The sequence below is a fragment of the Mastigoproctus giganteus genome, chromosome 9 (genome assembly GCF_048544385.1).
Source record: "Mastigoproctus giganteus isolate SK-2022 chromosome 9, ASM4854438v1, whole genome shotgun sequence".
Classification (NCBI taxonomy): domain Eukaryota; kingdom Metazoa; phylum Arthropoda; class Arachnida; order Uropygi; family Thelyphonidae; genus Mastigoproctus; species Mastigoproctus giganteus.
This window is the reverse complement of record NC_143583.1, coordinates 117,920,053-117,939,781: the sequence shown is the minus strand read 5'-3', so window position 1 is coordinate 117,939,781 and position 19,729 is coordinate 117,920,053. Positions and strand designations below refer to the sequence as shown.

The window sequence follows — 19,729 nt, the reverse complement described above, 5'->3', positions numbered from 1 at the left end:
TTGGAGATGTTTTTGTGTGAAAGAAGTAGGACTCCTGTTGCGCATGGACCAACATTTCTCTCGTAATGCCATCGTTTGTTAGGTGATCATATGCACCTTGCCATGTTGCATTTTTTCCGGACAGAAACGGTTTGTTCCAAGATGATAATTTGCCGTCATCGGGCCCACACTGTGCAGGAGTATATTGAGGAACACAACGAAGAAATCACTGTCTTAATTGGCCTAAAATACGTCTGATCTCAGTCCAATTGAACCTATGTTGTATGTTTTTGAACGGGAAGTGCGCCTTATAGACATGCTACCGTCATCTATTTCGGCACTGTGGAAAGACTTGCAGGCAGCATGTTTGCAGATCTCTACGGAGAGACAGACATCTTCAGACACCTAATAGTGTCTAGTCTAGGCGAACAGCGGCTGTTATCCGTCGAACCGTGTGCCAAAACGGTATTAAGGTAAGTGGTCTTAATTCAATGTTCTATGTGTATATTCTCTAAATGCTTTTAGTGATTATACTGATTTTACCAGGGGCTCACATCTGGTGAGTATGGGCTTGGCACACCTAGGGTCCTGAGCTGGATATCATCATTCTTTTCTTTCTTGGTGATTCCCTTGTACTTCTGACTCTCTCTCTCTCTCTCTCTCTCTCTCTCAGGGTAATTCAGAATTTTTTTTTTAGCTGGTGCAGCATAAGCCTCAGGCTTCTTTACCCCATATAGCTAATATTAATAATAATTAATAATAATGTTCAGGTCAGTTTCCTTCAAAAAGCAGGAAACTGATCTGACTTCTCTTTGTATATGTCTAAAAGATTTTTTTTTTTTTTTTTTTTAATTTGTGGTTCGATTTCCCATCTGAATCAGGAATCTTTGGCTTGAGTTTTGGAGAAAAAGCTGTGGGCGCTGGCTAAAAATCTGCCTGTGACGCTCTAACGATAATTTTTTTTTTTAATAACGTTTTGACGTTGATTCTGAAAAATGAAATGCGATTTGGATGAAAGTAGCGCTTTTTGCTTAGTGTATTTTTCCCCCCTGTCGACCATGACAGTTTTTGTTTTAATGGCGATATATGTGCGTTGGACCGTATTTTGAAATAGGTTGCGTAACAGCACCGGTTAAGAGTATGTAAATGAGAAATTTAAGATTTTAGATAACAATTATTATTAATTTTTAGGAAAATAAAGTCGGCAGCATGATAACTGTGATACATATGCAAAGTTGTGTTTGTTATCGAACATTTCATATGAAGGAAATATATCGTGCATATATAGATATGCGTGTATTGTACTTTGAATTTTTAAAGTAAAGGGAACAGAAGTCTATAGCAGGGTAATGAAAGGTGACTTGAAGTTTTCATTGTGGTTGGATGACAAATAGACACCTACTCATGACGCCTTGAAAGTTATATGTATTAAACAATGCCAAAAGTTTTAGAAAACATTCAGTTTGGTTTTGCTTCATGCAGGATCGGTATGAGGAAGGTATGTTAGTCTTTATTAATGTATATGATATCAGTTACTTTACATCAGAGCCGAGACATGGTGTTTCAACGCCCGAGACAGCTATTAGAATTGTTCCTCCCCACCCTTTCTAGCACCCAATAGGATGTGAATCGGGTGAAATGATTGTATCACATAAATTATTACATCTCATAAGTCTTGTGCCTAATGTTGGTTCCTTAGTTGCTACACCCTCGTCCCGGTAATGCATTACACTTTTTTGACCATGTGGTGGACGCTCGGACGTAATCCGCTAAAGCCGGTTTTAGCAAGTAACTATTGGATAAAATACAACGTATTTCATCCAGGAGTGCCACCTTTTATATGAAATGATGATTTTTGGTTGGTCCGGACGGTGTTGTTGGTTTTTTCCTCCTCCTTTGATTCTCTAAATGCTTTTTTGTAATTATACTGAAAAATAAATTGTATGTTTTGAAGGAAACTGACCTGACTTCTCTTCGTACATGTCTAAAATTCAAATTGAGGAAAGACAGTGCGGAAATTTGTCTTTAGCGGGTGGTTGATTGCTGGAACAAACTTTCATCTGTTGTAGAAGTTGACAACGGTTCCCAAACTTTCTCGGTTCATGGCGCTCTTAGTGTTCCAGTAATTTTTTCACGGCACCCCTAGGCCAAAAGAAATACCTAACACAGTGGTTTTCGACCTTTAAAATAATCCGATTCTCTCTGTGTATATGTAGAGGTATTAAATAAACATCAATTATAGATCACCACAAAATTAAAAAGATACGGTACAGTGGATACCGTACACCGTTTTATAATGAAATAAATATATAATTTTTTTAAAAAAAAGTTTAAATAACTTAAACCCAAATTACATGGCACCCTAGTGTGCCGCAGCATCCCGGTTGAAAACCACTGGCTTAAATAAATTCAAACATTTGGAGCGAATGAAGTGGGAATTTTTTTTTTTTTTTTTTTTTTCTGATCCCCCTATAAGCTTGCTTTCTTGCATCATATGCCTCTACTTATGCAATTACATGAGTTAGATATCTGTCATCTACCTTGAATGGAAGCAAAAGAATTCATGTACAGAAAGCAGACGTTTTTATTTCATTTTCCCCCTACAGTTATAAATCCAAAACAAGGTGAAAGCCTTTTTACAACCAGCTAAAAAAAATTCTTGGCAGACGTTTGTTCAGAAATATTTCACCAACTTTTAGATTTTTAACTGCCAAAAATTGAGGATCTGTTTTATTATAAAATTAACTTTTAGCTTTTTTGCTGAATTTATAGGTACACCCATTGGGGAATGAGGGGACTAAAGCTCCCACAAGACCATTTTGTTATATATTTTAAAATGGTACTGTCATGTGTTGATGCTTGTAAATTGCTACCAATGTGGAACCCCCCCCCACTAAAGTTTCAGAGAAAATTTCAAAAACAATTTTGAAATTTTTGATTTTGAGAAAACTTCAAATTCAAAAACAATATTTTATTAATTATTATTCATGTAACTATCTCATTCCATGCCTTAAATTCTGTTGTATACATTTTTTCACTTATCTCTTCTATTATGCTCCCCCTTACTCAATTTCCAGTTTTTTATCCAGCAGACTGGCCCTAAAAATTTACACTGGTTCAGTGAGCCAAATTATATAATGTTTTGGTTCATTCTCACACTTGTCCTTCCAGGTGGGTGGGAACACAAATCATGGTTTTCTGGATGAGAGGGATGTTTGGCTGTTTCTGAAAAAAATATTGTTACTCATGTGGCATCTATTTTATGCTAGATAAACAGTAAACTTTGTGTAACTATAGTATATTGAAACAAACAGAAAATATTGCATTATCATTTAGAGAAACAGTAGGAAAAGATTTCAAATTATTGTTTTAATGGCACCAGAGCTAGTCACGTGTATCTGTAGAAATTTTTGAAAGTCTGATTTGCATGTTATGTAGTCTGAAAACCTCAGAATAATTTATGGGGGAACTCTACTCTTGTGGCGCCTCCGTAGCCAGGTGGGCAGGAGCAGCAGTGCATAACACACGCTTCTTGATTAGACCGGGGTTCAAGCCCGTGACCCACCAAATACGGAGGATGTGGAAAGGTCAGGGAATGACCACCGCATATCCCCGTTGCAATATGGCTTTAGTTGCTAATGCTCCTAAAAACCAAATAACAACAACATCTACTTTTGCTTGAGATCAGCCAACTTCAGCCTTAATTGTAGAAATTCTTCTGGTCATCCATAGGGATCAAGGCCAGAATGATGGCTGAAAAAGGGTTGATAACTACAAGGGATATTATATGACAATTCTTTTATGAATTTTAAATAATAATGTGATGTGTTTGGGTGCAAGAAAAAAAATTCATGTGATGCACTATGTAATTTCAGTTATTTGTCAAATGAACAATTAAAGCCAAAACTAAAATTATTAGTCCATTAAGAATATTAGTGGGTATAAGATTAATAACTGTTAGTGGATAAAGTAATATGTACAGCAGTAAATTTTAACTGAATGTTTTATTATTATTATCATCATTAGCCATATGGTGCAAGGAAGCCTGAGGCTTTTTCTGCACCAGCCAAAAAAAAAAAAAAAAAAATTCTAAGTTATCCTAAGAGAGAGAGAGAGAGAGAGTGAGTGAGTGAGTGAGTGAGTGAGAAGAGTAGAAGGGAATCACCAAGGAAGAGAAGAATGATGATTTAGATAGAATATAGGTGAAAACTGTATAGCAATTTAAATACCTGGATGCAATTATTCAGGCTGATGGATCAACTGCACAGGAAATTTAGAGAAGACTGAGTGAAGGTAGAAAGGTCATAGGAATGCTTAATTCTGTGCTATGGAATAAAAATATTATTAACAAAACTAAACATCAAATATATAATGCAATTATATATTTGAATATATAATGCAATTATATATTTGAATATATAATGCAATTATATATATAACTGAAAGACAAAAAAAAAATAAACTACTAGCAGTTGAGATAGATTTTTGATGAAAATCAACAAGAAAGTTTAGGACTGAAAAAGTTAGAAATGACATGATAAGGAATATAATGAATGTCCAAAAAACCATCACAAATAAAATTGAGAAAAGATTGGAGTGGTTTGGCCGTGTGAAGAGAATGGAGGACAACAGATGGCCCAGAGGAGTCATGGAACGGATGCCATGGAGAAGGAAAAAGAAAGGAAAACCAAGAAGGACGGGGATATAAGGTGTGAGAGCAGCCATGAATAGAAGAGGACTGGTGGACGGAGATTGGAAAGATAGAAGAAAATGGAAAAAAAAGAATAAGGGAATGACTTTTCAATGTTAGGTCGAGGAGAACCGTTGTAATAATGGAATAAATCCTAAGAAGAAGATTAACAAGTAGACAGCAATGCTGGGAAAAAGTCAAGAGTTAGAATTGAAATTTTCTGAAATTCAGTGCAAACACGATAGGACTGAGTACATGATGAGAGCCTTATCAATCATCTCAGTCCTGGAGAAACTATGCAAGGCTCATGGGACATAATTTTTCAGTCATCTGTGCTTGTTAACAGGAGTGTTTCTACAGAGATGGGATACACTTAAATAGAAGGGGAGAAGTATTTGTTATAGATATGCAGATAACATGATTTAGCTTTCAAGATTTTGTATATTGAATTTAATTTCTTGTAAATTGACTTCCTTTTAAAGTAAGGTGTATGCCCAATTGACACTTCAACATCTCTTCTGTTGATATTTGGAACTAGTCTGAGGTGTGATTTTATGCATAATTTTTTTTGTGGTATTTTTAAATAAATTTTGTAAATTAAATTTACAAAACTAAGAGATGAGAGTATAATAATTCTACAGAATTCTCAGGTTATGTAACAGTAGTACATACTATGTAGTGTACGGGTCTGGAAGCCTCATTTTAGGAAGGATGTAGAGTACAGAATTTTAGGAAGGATGTAGAAGGAGTACAGAAAAGGGCAACAAGACTGGTGAGGGAACAAAGGGATGCTGTTACGAAGAAAGGCTAAAGTTCTGTAAATTGCAGCATCTGGAGACTAGGCACCTGTGAGGTGATCTGATTGAGGTGTATAAGGCCTTGAATGGATTGAACAGGCTCAATGCTTATGGGATTCTTTCTCTTGCTCAGATTACAAACATGAGGGGGCATAAACTGAAATTGAGGAAAGACAGTTGTCGAATAGATGTGTGGAAATTTGCCTTTAGCTAGCGGGTAGTTGATTGCTGGAACAAACTTCCATCTGTCGTTGTAGAAGTTGATAGCTTAAATAAATTCAAGGAAGAAGTGGACAAACTTTTGGAATGAATGGATGGGTGAAATGGGAAGGTTTTTTTTTTTTTTTTGGCAGATGCTGTATAAGCTTGCTTTCTTGCATCATATGCCTCTACTAATGCAAATGTATAATTTAATTTTAAATATGTAATGTAACAGTTATGTTTGTAAAATCACTTTATAAATTAATAGTTTGTAGACTTAATAAAAACACTTCTGATATTAATTATACTCCTATGAAATTACATAGAAGAATACTAAATAGCATGTATCATTCATATCATTTATCCTTGTAATGTCAACACTTGATGACTTAACCAATACTTCAAATTCATCAAATTTATTTACTATACTCCTGGCATTAAGAGTATAGAGGGTGTTTCAAAAGTGATGGTCAATAATTTAAAGGTGAACTGTACAGACTACAAAGTGCAAAAAAACTTAGTAAACATGGGTCCTTACGTGAATCGTTTTCGAGATATTGCACATTTCTAGTTGGGATCCACCACTGACAAGGTGAACTGTACAGAGTTGAGATCCACCACTTGTTTGTTTAGGTTAGGTTATGCTCATTCTCTCCGTTTCCCCTCTCTCAATGCTCTGAGATGTAGCAGGCATACTAGTACTTGTCAAAGGACAGTCAACATGGAAAGAGGTTACATCAACAAAGAGTATGCGGACATGCACTTCATGTATGGTAAAGCCAATGGCAGTGCACCTGAGGCTGCATGTGTGTACCAAGCATTTCCCCACCGAAGGCAGCCCAACAGGTGCACATTCATCAGGGTACATCAATGCCTTAGAGAACATGGGTGCTTCGTACATGGAGTACGAGCAGGTAGCCCCAGAAGCATATAACACCTGATGTTGAGGAAAGGGTGTTAGAAAGAATATCCTGTAACCATGTAACATCTGTAAAATCCTGTGGTGTTAAAACCAAAAATTAAAAATGTATTATCTTATGTTTAATAAAACTACCCTTAGCAAAGGATTGACAGCTTTTTGCAAAACTAGTGTTCCCATAGTCATTGGTGGATCTTAACAGAAAATGGTTCATTTGCGGCCCGATGTTCACTGGGACTTTTTTGCTTATTTTAGTTTGTACTTTTCACCTTTAAATTATTGACCATCATTTTTGAAACACCCTATATATAGTAAATAAATTTGATGAATTTAAAATTATAGTGAATTCCCATCCAGGATTTAACTACTATGATTATTGATGGGAACTGTAAACTGCTTTTTTGTTTAAATTTGTGTAGTTTCATGTGTTGGAAATAATAAAAGATCGACAAACATTAAATAGTGGTTTTTTAGTTTTATCCTTACATCCATAGTACAGAAAAGTTCCTTGATTTTACAAAAGATCTTAGAATAATTTTGAAATAAATGAAATATTGTAACTTTCAGCCAGGGTATCAAACGATAATATTCTAAGTATGTAAGATATGCATGTAAAATTACATTCTGGATGCGTTTTGCTTTGATAATAAATACAGGTAACCTTTCTCTAACACAGTAGTTAGGTTCCTATAAAATCTTGTGTAGTGCAAAGCTGTGTTATACAGGACTGAGAACCTGTACAAAAAGGGGGGGTTACATTCCAAAAGCTAACAAAAATACACCATTTTTTAATGACTATTGGAAACTTAATTTTTATTAACAAACAACTTACAAACTGTGATACGTATATGTCAGATAATGTACATTCAATAATTTTCTTCCTCTTCATCACTGCTAAGCACAATCAAAAGAGAACGTTTTCTCTGTTTGCAGAATATCTTCACCTTCTTGACTTTTCTTCTGCAGCATCTAGATGTCATGTATCTTCTGCTTTCTTTAAAAAATCAGTAATCTGTGTTTTTTTTTTTTTTTTTCCCTTGATAGATCCTTGTAAATTTCATGGTATGGAGCTAACCATTTTTGAAGCTTCCTTTTGAACTTTGTGTTTCTTTCAGTCAAAGGATCTGCATTCAAAAAATAAGATTCTAATCTCTCCTCTGAATTGATTTGGTTATCTCTGATGCCATTTCCACCAAATCTGCTTTACCAGCCTCTTTTTCTACCCATAATTCTTGAATGTCTTCAGTAGTCATATCATCAAAACCTTCCCCTCCTACTGACTTAGCAAGTTCTACTATTGCACTGATTCTGTTTTCTCCTGGTTCGACCATATTTCCTGAATGAACTGACTCTGGCCATACATTTTTACAACACACATTTAAATTGACGATTTTACTTCTTCGAGTGATAAAGCTATGATTCCGATACAGTCCACAACTGAAATGTGTTTCCATGCCTCCATCACTTCAATAGATTTGGAATCAGCTTTTTCCAAAATCCATTGTAATTATTTTCTGATGTAATGAGTTTTAAAGGTAGGTATAATACCTTGATCTAATGGCTGAATTAAAGAAGTTGTATTAGGTGGTAGGAACATTACTTTAATGTTTGGATGGCCCGGCACATTATCCAATAGCAATAAAACTTTAAAATCTAAATTTTTCTGCTTTAAATATTTTTCCACAGCTGGCACAAAACAATTTAGAAACTTTAAATAAATAGGAAGTTACCCAAGCTTTTTTATTTGCTTTCCAATATACTGGTAAAGCGTTTTTTATTTATACCTTTCTCTACATGAGGATTAGAGGATCTATAAACTAGCATGGGTTTTATCATGTAATCTCCTATTGTGCTACTGCACATAAGTAATGTTACATGATCTTTGATGCCTTAAAACCTGGTGCGGTTTTCTCTTTTTTTTTTAAATAAATGTTCTGTTGGGCATTTTCTTTCGCCAAAGACCTATCTCATTTTCCCTCTGTATACTTCTTCTCTGATGCACTTTTCCCATGAATTCTTATGTTTTGTAATGAGAAAGATTTTTAAATCTCTCAAACCAACCTTTAAGGGCAACAAACTCCAGGTTGACATGATTCTCCATCTGATGGTTATAAATTTTTAGAGCCATTTGTTTAATTACATGGCTATATAATGAGATCTATTTTTTACTGCTATTGTCAATCCATTTTCTCAATTATTGCAGCTTGGGGAAGAGGTTTCATATTTGCAGAAATGAAAGATCTTACAGCAACAGTAGTTCTAATTTTCTGTTCATTTTACTTTATGGTCTGGATTGTTGCTTCATTTAAATTTAAACTTTTTGCAATGCATGATACTTTTTCCCCTTTTTTAAGACAATCCAAAATTTGTATCTTTGATTCTAGAGAAATAGTTTCTTTTGAGTGGTGCATTTTTACTTTCCTTAGGCATAATTTAGGACTGGAATTTTTAATTCCCAACAAAGAAATTATTCCAATTTCTTTGTTGGGAATTAAACAATCAAACAAAAACCAATTTAATGTTACAAAAATCTTAAAAGTAACGAACTACATGCTTCAAAGTCACAATTTTTTATAGTCTCAAACAAGCACAAGTTTAGCATAGAACCTAACATGGGGATTTCCTGACAAAATAAAAATACAGGGGATTTCCCAATAACTTTTTTGCGTAACGACTAGTGCATCTATAGCAGGGATTCACAAAAAAGAATGGGAATGTTGAAAAATGACATCCAACATAATAGCATGGTTTTCCCCACACAAAAGCTCAAAAATGTCATGTGTTGGAAATTTTTGTGGTACCATGCTCAAAAATACCAATATCGTGTGCCGCAGTTCTCTGTGTTAGAGTGAAACCGTGTTATACAAGTACTGTGTTGTGTGAGGATTGCCCAATTTATCAATCATGTTAGAATCATATAGAAGTACCGTGTTATACGGGGGGGGGGTTTGCCTGTACTTCCAAGAACACAAATCATATGGAATAAAATCAGGAAGATGAACAGCAGTATCGAGCACTACTCATGCAGTCATTATGTATACTCTGCTTATCAGTGATGTCACTCTTAGATGATGCGTCTGTAGTCATAATGTTTTGGCTCATGAGTGTATGTGTTATATCACAGTGCTTAAGGTACTGTTCAATGCTTATATCCATTAGATGCACAGAACGTGTTAAAAGGCACTGGGGTCAGCCTCACTTATTTTTAGGTTTGGGGTAGTTGCTATCTGGAGCTTTTGTCATATTTGCTCTGGAATTTTTTTATGTTAAAATTGTACTAAGTATCTGTATATTAATACAGAAGCCATTTTCTTCAGGCAGCCATTGTGAATGATAGGCCTAACTTATCGGGCTGAAAGTGGTCTCAAATTGAAGATTTCTTCCCAGGTGTGCAGAAAAATGGGAAAATATAAAAATTCCGAATAGTTTTATTTTATGGAATGGGCCAGAAACTCTCCATACACTATCCATAAAATACGATAATTTTGCAATAATTAATCACTCTCTCTTAAAGATCGGATTGATATTTAAATTATATCTGATCGGATCAGATATAATTTAAATATTAAAAAAATTGCATTAGTGGTGAATAGGAAGGAAAAAAAAATGTCCTGTATTATATGCAGAAGCCAATTCATTAGCTACATGGCAGTAATAGTTGTGCTTGCTAGGGCGAGTGAGTAGCACACTTGGCTCTTAAGGCAGCTCCTCCAGGGAGAGGCTTTCCCATTGCACTACAGGGTTAGCTGATTCCTGGGATAGACAGAATGTGGAGTTTTTGTTAGTAGGGGGTTGCATTCATGCCCCCCCCCCCCTTAATAATCAAAAAATAGGCTGTTGTTTGGAGGTGGCATGCAAGGGGAGAAGATAGAAAATGGACAAAAGTGTAAAGACTCTCAGGGTCTGCCAGCACCGGGGGTCTTCCTCAACTCAGTGTTTGTCATTGTGGTGTTTTACAGACTCTTTAAAGGCTAGATGTGTGAAAAACGGACAGTTATCTATATATTAATATGGAAGCTGTTTTTTTGAGACAGCCATTGTGAACAATAGGCCTAACTGATGGGGCTGAAAGTGGTCTCAAATTGAAGATATTTCTTCCTAGATGTGCATTCAGTGCATACTGGCTTACCTGCTCACGACAAAACACAGCTACATTTCTTTAGGACAGCTACAGAAAACCTCTGCTACCAATTGCAAAATTTTTGCAAAGGGTACAGCTAGTTACCATTTATATTTGATGATTGCTAAATTTAATTTTGCCTAATAAACTGCTTTTTTCTCACTGAGAAAATTCTCTGCTCTCTGTTTAGTTTAAAAATATCATTGGTATTCTTCTGAAACACTGTAAACTGATTTTACTTGAACAAAAATGCAACAAACACATTACAGCATTTGCATGTGATGCTTGCCCTGTAGTGTGTACTTAGTTGTATAGAATTACTGGCTATACAAGAGCAATTTATGCAGCTCTACTCATGCTACAACTGTTTTGTGTCTAATGGCCCCAGAGGTTCCCCCATCTTCACAGTACAACTGTTGTGGGTGTTCTTCTGTTTTATTTCTTCAAATAAAAATCTGTTTATGTTAAACTCATGTACATTTATGATGATATTTTATGCTAAACCAAGGGCAGGGAAATAACTTTCCTATTGAGAAAAAAAGCAGTTGATTAGACAAAATTTAAATTTAGAAATTGTAAAATCTAAAACTGTAACAAATAGTCAAATTTTAGTATCAAATTCAAAATTTTCAGCTCAACAAAAAAAAAAAAAAAATGCACCAGATGATAAATGAGCTAAATCAAAATATAAATAAGATAGACCCCAGTGCCTCTTAATTGAAACACTGTATATGGAAACTGACTTTCCACATAAATGGCATAACATTGTAGTCCTTGTTTTCCCAAAGCCTTCTAAAGATCCTGTAAATCCAACTTATTACTGCCCCATTGCCCAAAGTGGGGAAGATTATGGAAAAGATGAGTAACAAGGTTAATGTGGTACAGTGGATTCCGGTTATTTGGGCCACCCGTTAATCGGGGCAGCCGTTTATTTGGGGTAAATCTCAAAAAACAGAACCCAATTGAGAAAATAGCCAGGGTTTACTTCGCTTAATTGGGACAACGTGCCATTTAATCGGGGCAGGAGACCTCAGCACTGGAGATTACCCTACGATTGTCTGCAACCGTACCACATGGTTCGATCGGATTTCTGGAGGGCACAGCCATAAAACAAAAACAATTAACAGTCACTTGTTTATTGGGCTTTTCTGTTAGTGCAATCTATCATAAACGGATAGTAAACTCGATCTTATTGAATTTACTGTAATACCGACAGCTGGAATTCTGTGGCTTATTATGATGAAATGTGTTTACACTTCCATGGAATCTTCAATCATATAAAAAAATTAATTTTCAGAATCTTCTTTTCATTCCTATTTTTAAAGCTGCTTAACTTATTACTCTGTTACCACTTGCACGTATCATGTTACATGCAACTTGTGTGTGCCGTGTTCTTTATTATTGATTGCTTATCTTTTTACTGTTTTAAATTTTAACCCTCACCCACAAATGTCAGTGAACAGAAATGTCAGTGCCTCCGTTACCAGGTGGGCAGGAGCAGCAGTGCGTAGCACACGCTTCTTGATTAGACCGGGGTTCGAGCCCGTGACCACCAAATACGGAGCAATATGGCTTTAGTTGCTAATGCTCCTAAAAACCAAATAACAAACAAACAAACAAACAAAACAGAAATGTCAACTAGTTAGTATGTACATATTACAGTACGTATTAATTATTTCGTTTATCATGTATATTCTTCCGATTTTCACGTATCATTTAATTTTTTAATTGGTAAGGTAAAAAGGTAAATTTGTGCTTAATATATCTTTACTTTTATAGCCTATGGATAATATTCCTCCTATTTTCGCTAATTAGAATCGCTGTTTAATAGAATTTAAATTTCAATTCGCAAATGTGATCACAATGACCGGCACTTACTACACCGTATAGTGAACTGTACTTTATTATGATGACTCCATCATAACCTGATTTGATTGTACAATGAACCATTTGTAAAGCAGGGGTCCATTGTATTTTTACCTTTTTTATGTGAAACTTTGGATAATTGGGGCAGCCGCTTAATCGGGCCAAAATGCACTAGTAGTAGTAGTGGTGCAAGAAAGCAAGGGTATGAGCTTATGCAGCATCAGCCAAAAAAAAAAAAAAAAAAACACACCATTCCCTCCAAATGCCTTTCCAGTTCCTCCTTAAATTTATTTAACCTATCAACTTCCACAACGACAGATGGAAGTTTGTTCCAGCAATTAACCACCCGCTGGCTAAAGGCAAATTTCTGCACATCTATTCTACACCTGTCTTTTCTTAATTTGAATTTATCCCCCCTTAGGTTCGTAATCTGAACAAGTGGAAGGATCCCATCAGAATTCAGCATGCTCAATCCATTCAAGGCCTTATACAGCTCAATCAGATCGCCGTGCAGGTGCCTAGTCTCCAGCCAATGCAATTTGCAGAACTTAAGCCTCTCTTGGTAAGGGATCCCTTCATTCCCCTCATCAATCTTGTTGCCCTTCTCTGTACACGTTCAAGCAAATCTACATCTTTCCTAAAATGAAGCCTCCAGACCTGTACGCAATACTCCAAGCGTGGCCTGACCATTGCCTTATACAGAGGGACAATCACCTCCTTTTCCCTGCTAGCAAAATTCCTATGTATCATTGACAAAACCCCATGACCTGCCCTGGCAGTCTGTCTGCATTGCTCAGAAAACGTCATATCTGACTGCACAATTACTCCCAGGTCTTTTTCATTTTCTACCACCTTAAGTGTAGTACCACACAGTTGGTACATATTTCTGGGGTTACGTCTACCCATATGCAGTACTTTGCATTTGTCAAGGTTAAACTTCAGTTGCCACTTCTTAGCCCATCTGCCCAAATTATCTAGATCCTGTTGCAGTAACACACTGCCATTACTGTCATTAACAGCCCTGCCAACCTTTTTATCATCTGCAAACTTCGACACTAAGCCTGATATACCTTCATCAATATCATTGATAAATATACAAAACAACAGAGGACCCAACACCGAACCCTGTGGGACTCCACTAATAACATTAGTCCACGAAGAGCAGCACCCATTAATTACCACCCTCTGTCTTCTCCCACTCAACCATCCTTTTATCCATTGTAGCAACTTACCCTTAATACCATTCTGCTCCAATTTATACAATAGTCTTCCATGTGCAACAGTGTCAAAAGCTTTCCTGAAATCCAAATATATGATATCAAAATTTTTTTGCATCCAGTTCCTTTGTAACCACATCCCGATGTATCCCAAATAACCGGAATCGACTGTATTTGGAAAAAAAAGCAGTACAGTATGGATTCAGAAGACATTGATGAGTGTTAGATCTATTGGTACAAAGAAATTCTTTCATAAGGAAAGAACACCTTAATCATGATTGCTTTGATATAGGGAAATCATATGGTACTGTGTGGTATCATGGAATACTCAGAGATATACAATTTTGTATTGAAAGGACACTTACCACTCTAAATCTGGAACTTTTTTTCCAGAGTACCTTTCAAGTTTGAATGCAGATCATGCTTTCTAAGATTTATAAGACCAGGAAGAGTGAGTGACACAGGGATCCATCCTCAGTGCGACCTTGTTCTCCATAAACTCAATAATGGAACAGATACTAAATACAGTAAATGCAATGCTGTACATAGACTATTTAGAGTTTGAAGAACAGGGTTGACACCTTCAATGGAATTAAAATGGGGAGACCCTATCAAGCTCACAGCTGCCCACTTCAATGTCAGAGCTTACCCTCATGCATCAGACAGCACAACAGCAATCCCAAAGACAGAACACATTAGTCCTACAAGAGGTAGTTATTATTGGTGCCTCTATTGTAAGGGAAACAGAAATTATATTGTGCAAAAAGGATAGGTGGTGTAGGACCAGGGTATTTCTGTCAAGCACAAAAGTTGATAGTGTTTTAGTAGTATAGATATCATCTTTTAAGGACACAAAAGGTGATGTTGTGTACATATCACTAATGATATTAAGAATAGGAGATCTGAGAACTTGCTTAACAAGTACAGAGCAATGTTGAGGAAAAGCCACAAGTTAGGATTAATTTGAATGTGTCTGCAATTCTGCCCAGACACAATAGATGTGCGTCATGTGCATAGATGTGCATGACGAGAGCTTTATCAGCCCTGTTCAGCCCTTGAGACGCTGTGCAAGGCTCATGAGGTAGAATTTTTCACAGCATGGTCTGTGCTTGTTAACAGGAGAGATTACTTTTACACAGATGGTATACACTTAAATAGAAGGGATGCGAGAATATTTGCTGATGCTATTGAGGCAGTGTTGGGTGGGTTGGAAAACTGCTAGCTTGGGAGGATATACAGACTAATTGATTAACTACAGCCATAGGCAGAGGTGAAAGTGATTATTGCACTGCTTCAATTGAATCTTGCAGCAGCCTAGGAAGCAAGGGTTGTTGGGGATTGTAAGCTGGGGGGGGGACTTCTCATGGAACAAGCAAATACATGGGCTGTATTAGAGAAAAAACAGGTGCATGTACACTAATGATAGGCCAAATTCAAAATAAATTGATGAATTGATGAAAAATAAAGTGATGGTGTTGATTAAGTTGTTGAATGCAGACATTGTAGAGATATTGGAAATGTGATGTCACTAGACATAAGGGATACAGAAATTCAGTATGGGGAGTACAATGTGTACAGAGGGGACAGACAGAATAGGAATCCACAGTAATTATATGTGAGCAGCAAAAAATGGGCCCTCCGCAACTAATCCATTGGCCTGAAAATGTATTATCCAGGAATTCTATGAGGTTTTTCTCTACAGCATGGAAGAGTGCTATTCCTGTAGAAAAATAAAATTTGGGTGCAGATGTTCCTTCTGCAGTACAGCATGACTGAAGCATACCCAGATAATTAGCACTTTTTCTTTTCTTTATAGAAGAAAGAACCAATTACCTTGTGATGGGAAATTATGCACCATTGAACTTCCTGTCAAACAACATGCATTTTCAGTGCCCCAAATTCTGCATTTGTGCTTATTTACTGTACCATACACATTTGAAGTTGACTCACCACTAATTATAACAACGTCCAAGTAGCTGTTGTCATTTGCAATCCATCTAAGTATGTCCACAGCAAAAACATTTTGATATGGTTGATTTGAAATGTCAAAATTGGCAGAAAAAATGGTTTGGCGTATTGGAATGTTTTTTTGTAAGGTTTTTTTTTTTTTTTTAATTATTTCAATAAACTAGTCATTTTGCTTAAAGTTTATATGAAGTGCTGTTTTTTTTTGATTTTGAGAATAGGAAAACTTCCTTTGACTTAAAGTAGAAATTACAGTCCTGTATTAAAGTATAAGACTATTGGTAATAAAATTTATATAATACATATATATTTTAGTTTTACCGTGTAATCTTAAGTGTAGTACTGCTACCAAATGTTTCTTTGTCCAGTTTGCTGTCTTCCTTAACCTTTATAAATTGGTTAAAACATAGCAGTTAGTTTCTTCAGATTCTCACCTAAGAAAGAGGATAACAAAAGTTGTGGATGAATATCAGTAAAGAGCCCTCTATTCAGTGCTGGAATATCTTCTGCATTGGCTATTTGTCATTGTTAGATCACCTGCTGCAATCATAATTTCATTTTGAACTTTTTTTTTTTTAAATACATATATTCTTTATGGTTCAGTACAAGAAAATAGCAACTTTTTACTCTTGCTCAACCTGTAAAATCAAAAGTATGAGCAGTAAAAATTTTTCCAGAATTAAAACCTGTATGAGATTAGGTCAAATAAACTTAGTGTAATCAAATAATGATTTACAAAGTTAAACTCTATTTTACCACATATGAAAAAATAAATAAATAAAAAAATGCCAAAATAGCCAGCAGCTTGGCGTCCTGCAAATAGTATTGTTGCCATATCTTCTGCCAGAAAATCCACCCACTGCACCAACCCAATCTATCAACAATACCCCTATGTGACCAATACAGACAGCTACAACAAAGACATCCTTAAATATAGTTAACCCAATAACTAAGTAGGCTACCACAGCCGAGTGGTCAAGTACGAGGGTGCATAAGTACACTTGCTTTGAGTGACTGGGGTTCAAGTCCGTGGCTGCTAAACACAGTGCTGTTTCTCATATTCCATATATCTTATGAACTCCTCTGATTGTGGTTGTCCTGGAGTATAAAAACATGAAATCAAGAAGAAACTGAGAAGACGAGATGTAAATTTCCATGTTGACTGGACCCAATAGACAGGTCCAATGGAAATGTAAATATACAAAATAAAAGCTACTGACTAAAATTACAAATAAAATGAAAATAGCATATACCAAATTATAAAAGTACAGTATATTTAAACAACAAAGCACAAGGAAAACTCGCAAGACAGAAAAAATAAATTAATGAACAAATTAGACTAGTTAGTAGCCATATCAGAGAATGAAGAGTATCATAGTTGGTAGAGACAGAAGCACAAGTAAAATGAAAACAGAATGTGTGCTGTCCATATCAGAGGTCACTAAAAATATAAGTAAACATGGTGTTATGAAATAATGATTTACAAAATTAAAGAATGTTTTATTACCAAATTAAAATTTTTGCAAACTGCAACAAGTTTGTGAATTTCCACAGGGCCGATGCCTGCTTAGTGAGTTGGTCACTGTAGTTTCTTTAACCTTTCTTTGTTATTTTTCTTCTAAGTGGGTGCCTGTTATTACCCATCAGGTTGGAGTAATGGGTGGGTTTATTTGCATGTGTCCAGGCAGCAATTGAACCAATACTGTTTGCAGGATACTTACCACTCTGCTTCTCAGTATGAGTGTAAGTTCTTGTTTGTTTATTTTGGCATTTTATTATTATTATTAATAGCCATATGGTGCAAGGAAGCCTGAGGCTTATGCTGCACCAGGAAAAAAAAAAAATTCCCAAGTTACCCTGAGAGAGAGAGAGAGAGAGAGAGTCAAAAGTAGAAGGGAATCACCAAGAAAGAGAAGAATGATGATATCCAGCTCAGGACCCTGGGTGTGCCAAGCCCATACTCACTAGATGTGAGCCCCTTATATTTTATTTAGGTTTTTGCAATTTGCAGAAATTCTCATACATGGTAAAATAGTGTTTATTTTTGTAAATTATTATTTCATTATACCCATTTATTTTATTTTATATTTTTTAGTTTTTTATTTTATTTATTTAGTTTTTTATTTATTTATTTTTATTTTATTTTATTTTATATTTTTTAGTTTTTTATTTTATTTATTTAGTTTATTTATTTATTTTTAGTTTATTTTATTTTATATTTTTTATTTTTTTATTTTATTTATTTAGTTTTTTATTTATTTATTTATTTTTTATTTTATTTTATTATTTTATTTTTTCTGATATGAATAGCACACACTGTTTTCATTTTATTTTGTTCCTTCTTCCCTTTCTAATTTGGTGTGTTAAGTTAGTATTTGTAGTGGCAAATGATACATCAGCCAAAATAAAAAGAAAAAAAAAACATTTCACCCAACCATCTGCTCCAATTGTCTAGTTCTTCCTTGAATTTATTCAAGCTGTCCACTTCCACAACAATGGATGGAAGCTTGTTCAAGCAATCAGCCTGCATGGCTGAAGGCAAACTTCAACATCTCTATTCTGCAACGTCTTTCTCCAGTTTGAATTTATTTCCTCTTGTGCATAGTCTAAGCAAGAGGAAGAATCCCATCAGCATTGAGTTTGCTCAAACCATTGAAAGCCTTAAACACTTCAATCAGATCACTTGGCAGGTGCCTAGCCTTCAGATGCTCAATTTTCAGAACTGAAGCCTTAAGAGCACCCCCCCTTTGTTCTCCTCATGTTTCGCTGCCGTTTCCGGTGCCCATGCACAGCTCTATATCCTTCCTAAAACAAGGCCTCCACATCTCAATGGAGTACTTGAGATGTGGTCTAACCATTGCCTTATACAATGGGATAATCACCTCCTTATCCCTGCTAGCAAAATTCCTGTATATAACTGACTAAACCCCATGAGCTGTCCTAGCAGCCAGTCTGCATTACTCAGAGAACTTCATGTCTGACTGCACAATTACTCCTAGGTTAGGCGCCTCCGTAGCCAGGTGGGAAGGAGCAGCAGTGCGTAGCACACGTTTCTTGATTGGACCGGGGTTCGATCCCGTCACCACCAAATACGGAGGATGCAGAAAGGTCAGAGAATGACCACCGCATATCCCGGAGCAATATGGCCTTAGTTGCTAATGCTTCTAAAACCAAATAACAACAACTCCTAGGCCTTCTTCATTTTACACTTCCCTGAGTGTAGTACCACATGGTACATTAATCTGGGATTACTGCTACCCATGTACAGTGCCTTGAATTTGTCAATGTTAAACTTTAAGTGATATTTCTCAGCCCATCTGCCTAAGTTTTCTAGATCTTAGTGCAGTAGCTTACCTTGATTACTACCTTTACAATCTTTGTATCATCTGCAAACTTAAACACTAAGCCTGATATACCCTCATCAATATAATTAATAAATACAAAAAAATAACAATGGGACCAACATCAAACCCTGTGGGACTCCACTAATTACTTTAGTCCATGAAGAGCTGTGTTCATTAATAACCACTCTGTCTTCTCCTACTCAACCATCCCTTTATCCATAACAGTAACTTTCCCTTAATGCAACACTGTTCCAATTTGTGCAACGGTCTTTTATGTGCAATAGTATCAAAAGCATTCCTGAAATCCATCCCTCCAGAAGCAATGCTTCTGGCATACCCCTCCCTAAAGAGTTCCTCATGTGTAAATATAGATGCAAAATACCTATTCAGCCTGTCTGCACCTTAGCAGGGTCATCAACAGTTAAACAATCAATATCAAGTAGACCAATGTGATTCATTTCATCCTTCCATGTAATATAAGTAAAGAAGTCTGCTGCTTTTCTTGGCATTCTTTGCCAGAGATTTCTCATAATCTGCCTTGCTTCTCTAACCTACTTAGTGACTTGATTGCAGACTAGTTTATATCTACCACAGGCTTCTTTATCACCTGATAATTTATATGCATCCTATG

General features: G+C 35.9%; 1 protein-coding gene across 1 annotated transcript in view; it reads left to right on the top strand.

Annotated features, from left to right (window-relative positions):
• Positions 1-997: 997 nt before the first annotated feature.
• Positions 998-19,729, top strand: part of LOC150080672 (ADP-ribosylation factor-like protein 15) — a 109,319-nt gene continuing 90,587 nt past the window's right edge. Inside the window, exon 1 of the mRNA XM_090381163.1 lies at positions 998-1,477. Coding sequence (XP_090237289.1) covers positions 1,415-1,477 — 63 coding nt within the window. The 5' untranslated portion in view covers positions 998-1,414. The remainder of the gene's footprint in view (positions 1,478-19,729) is intronic.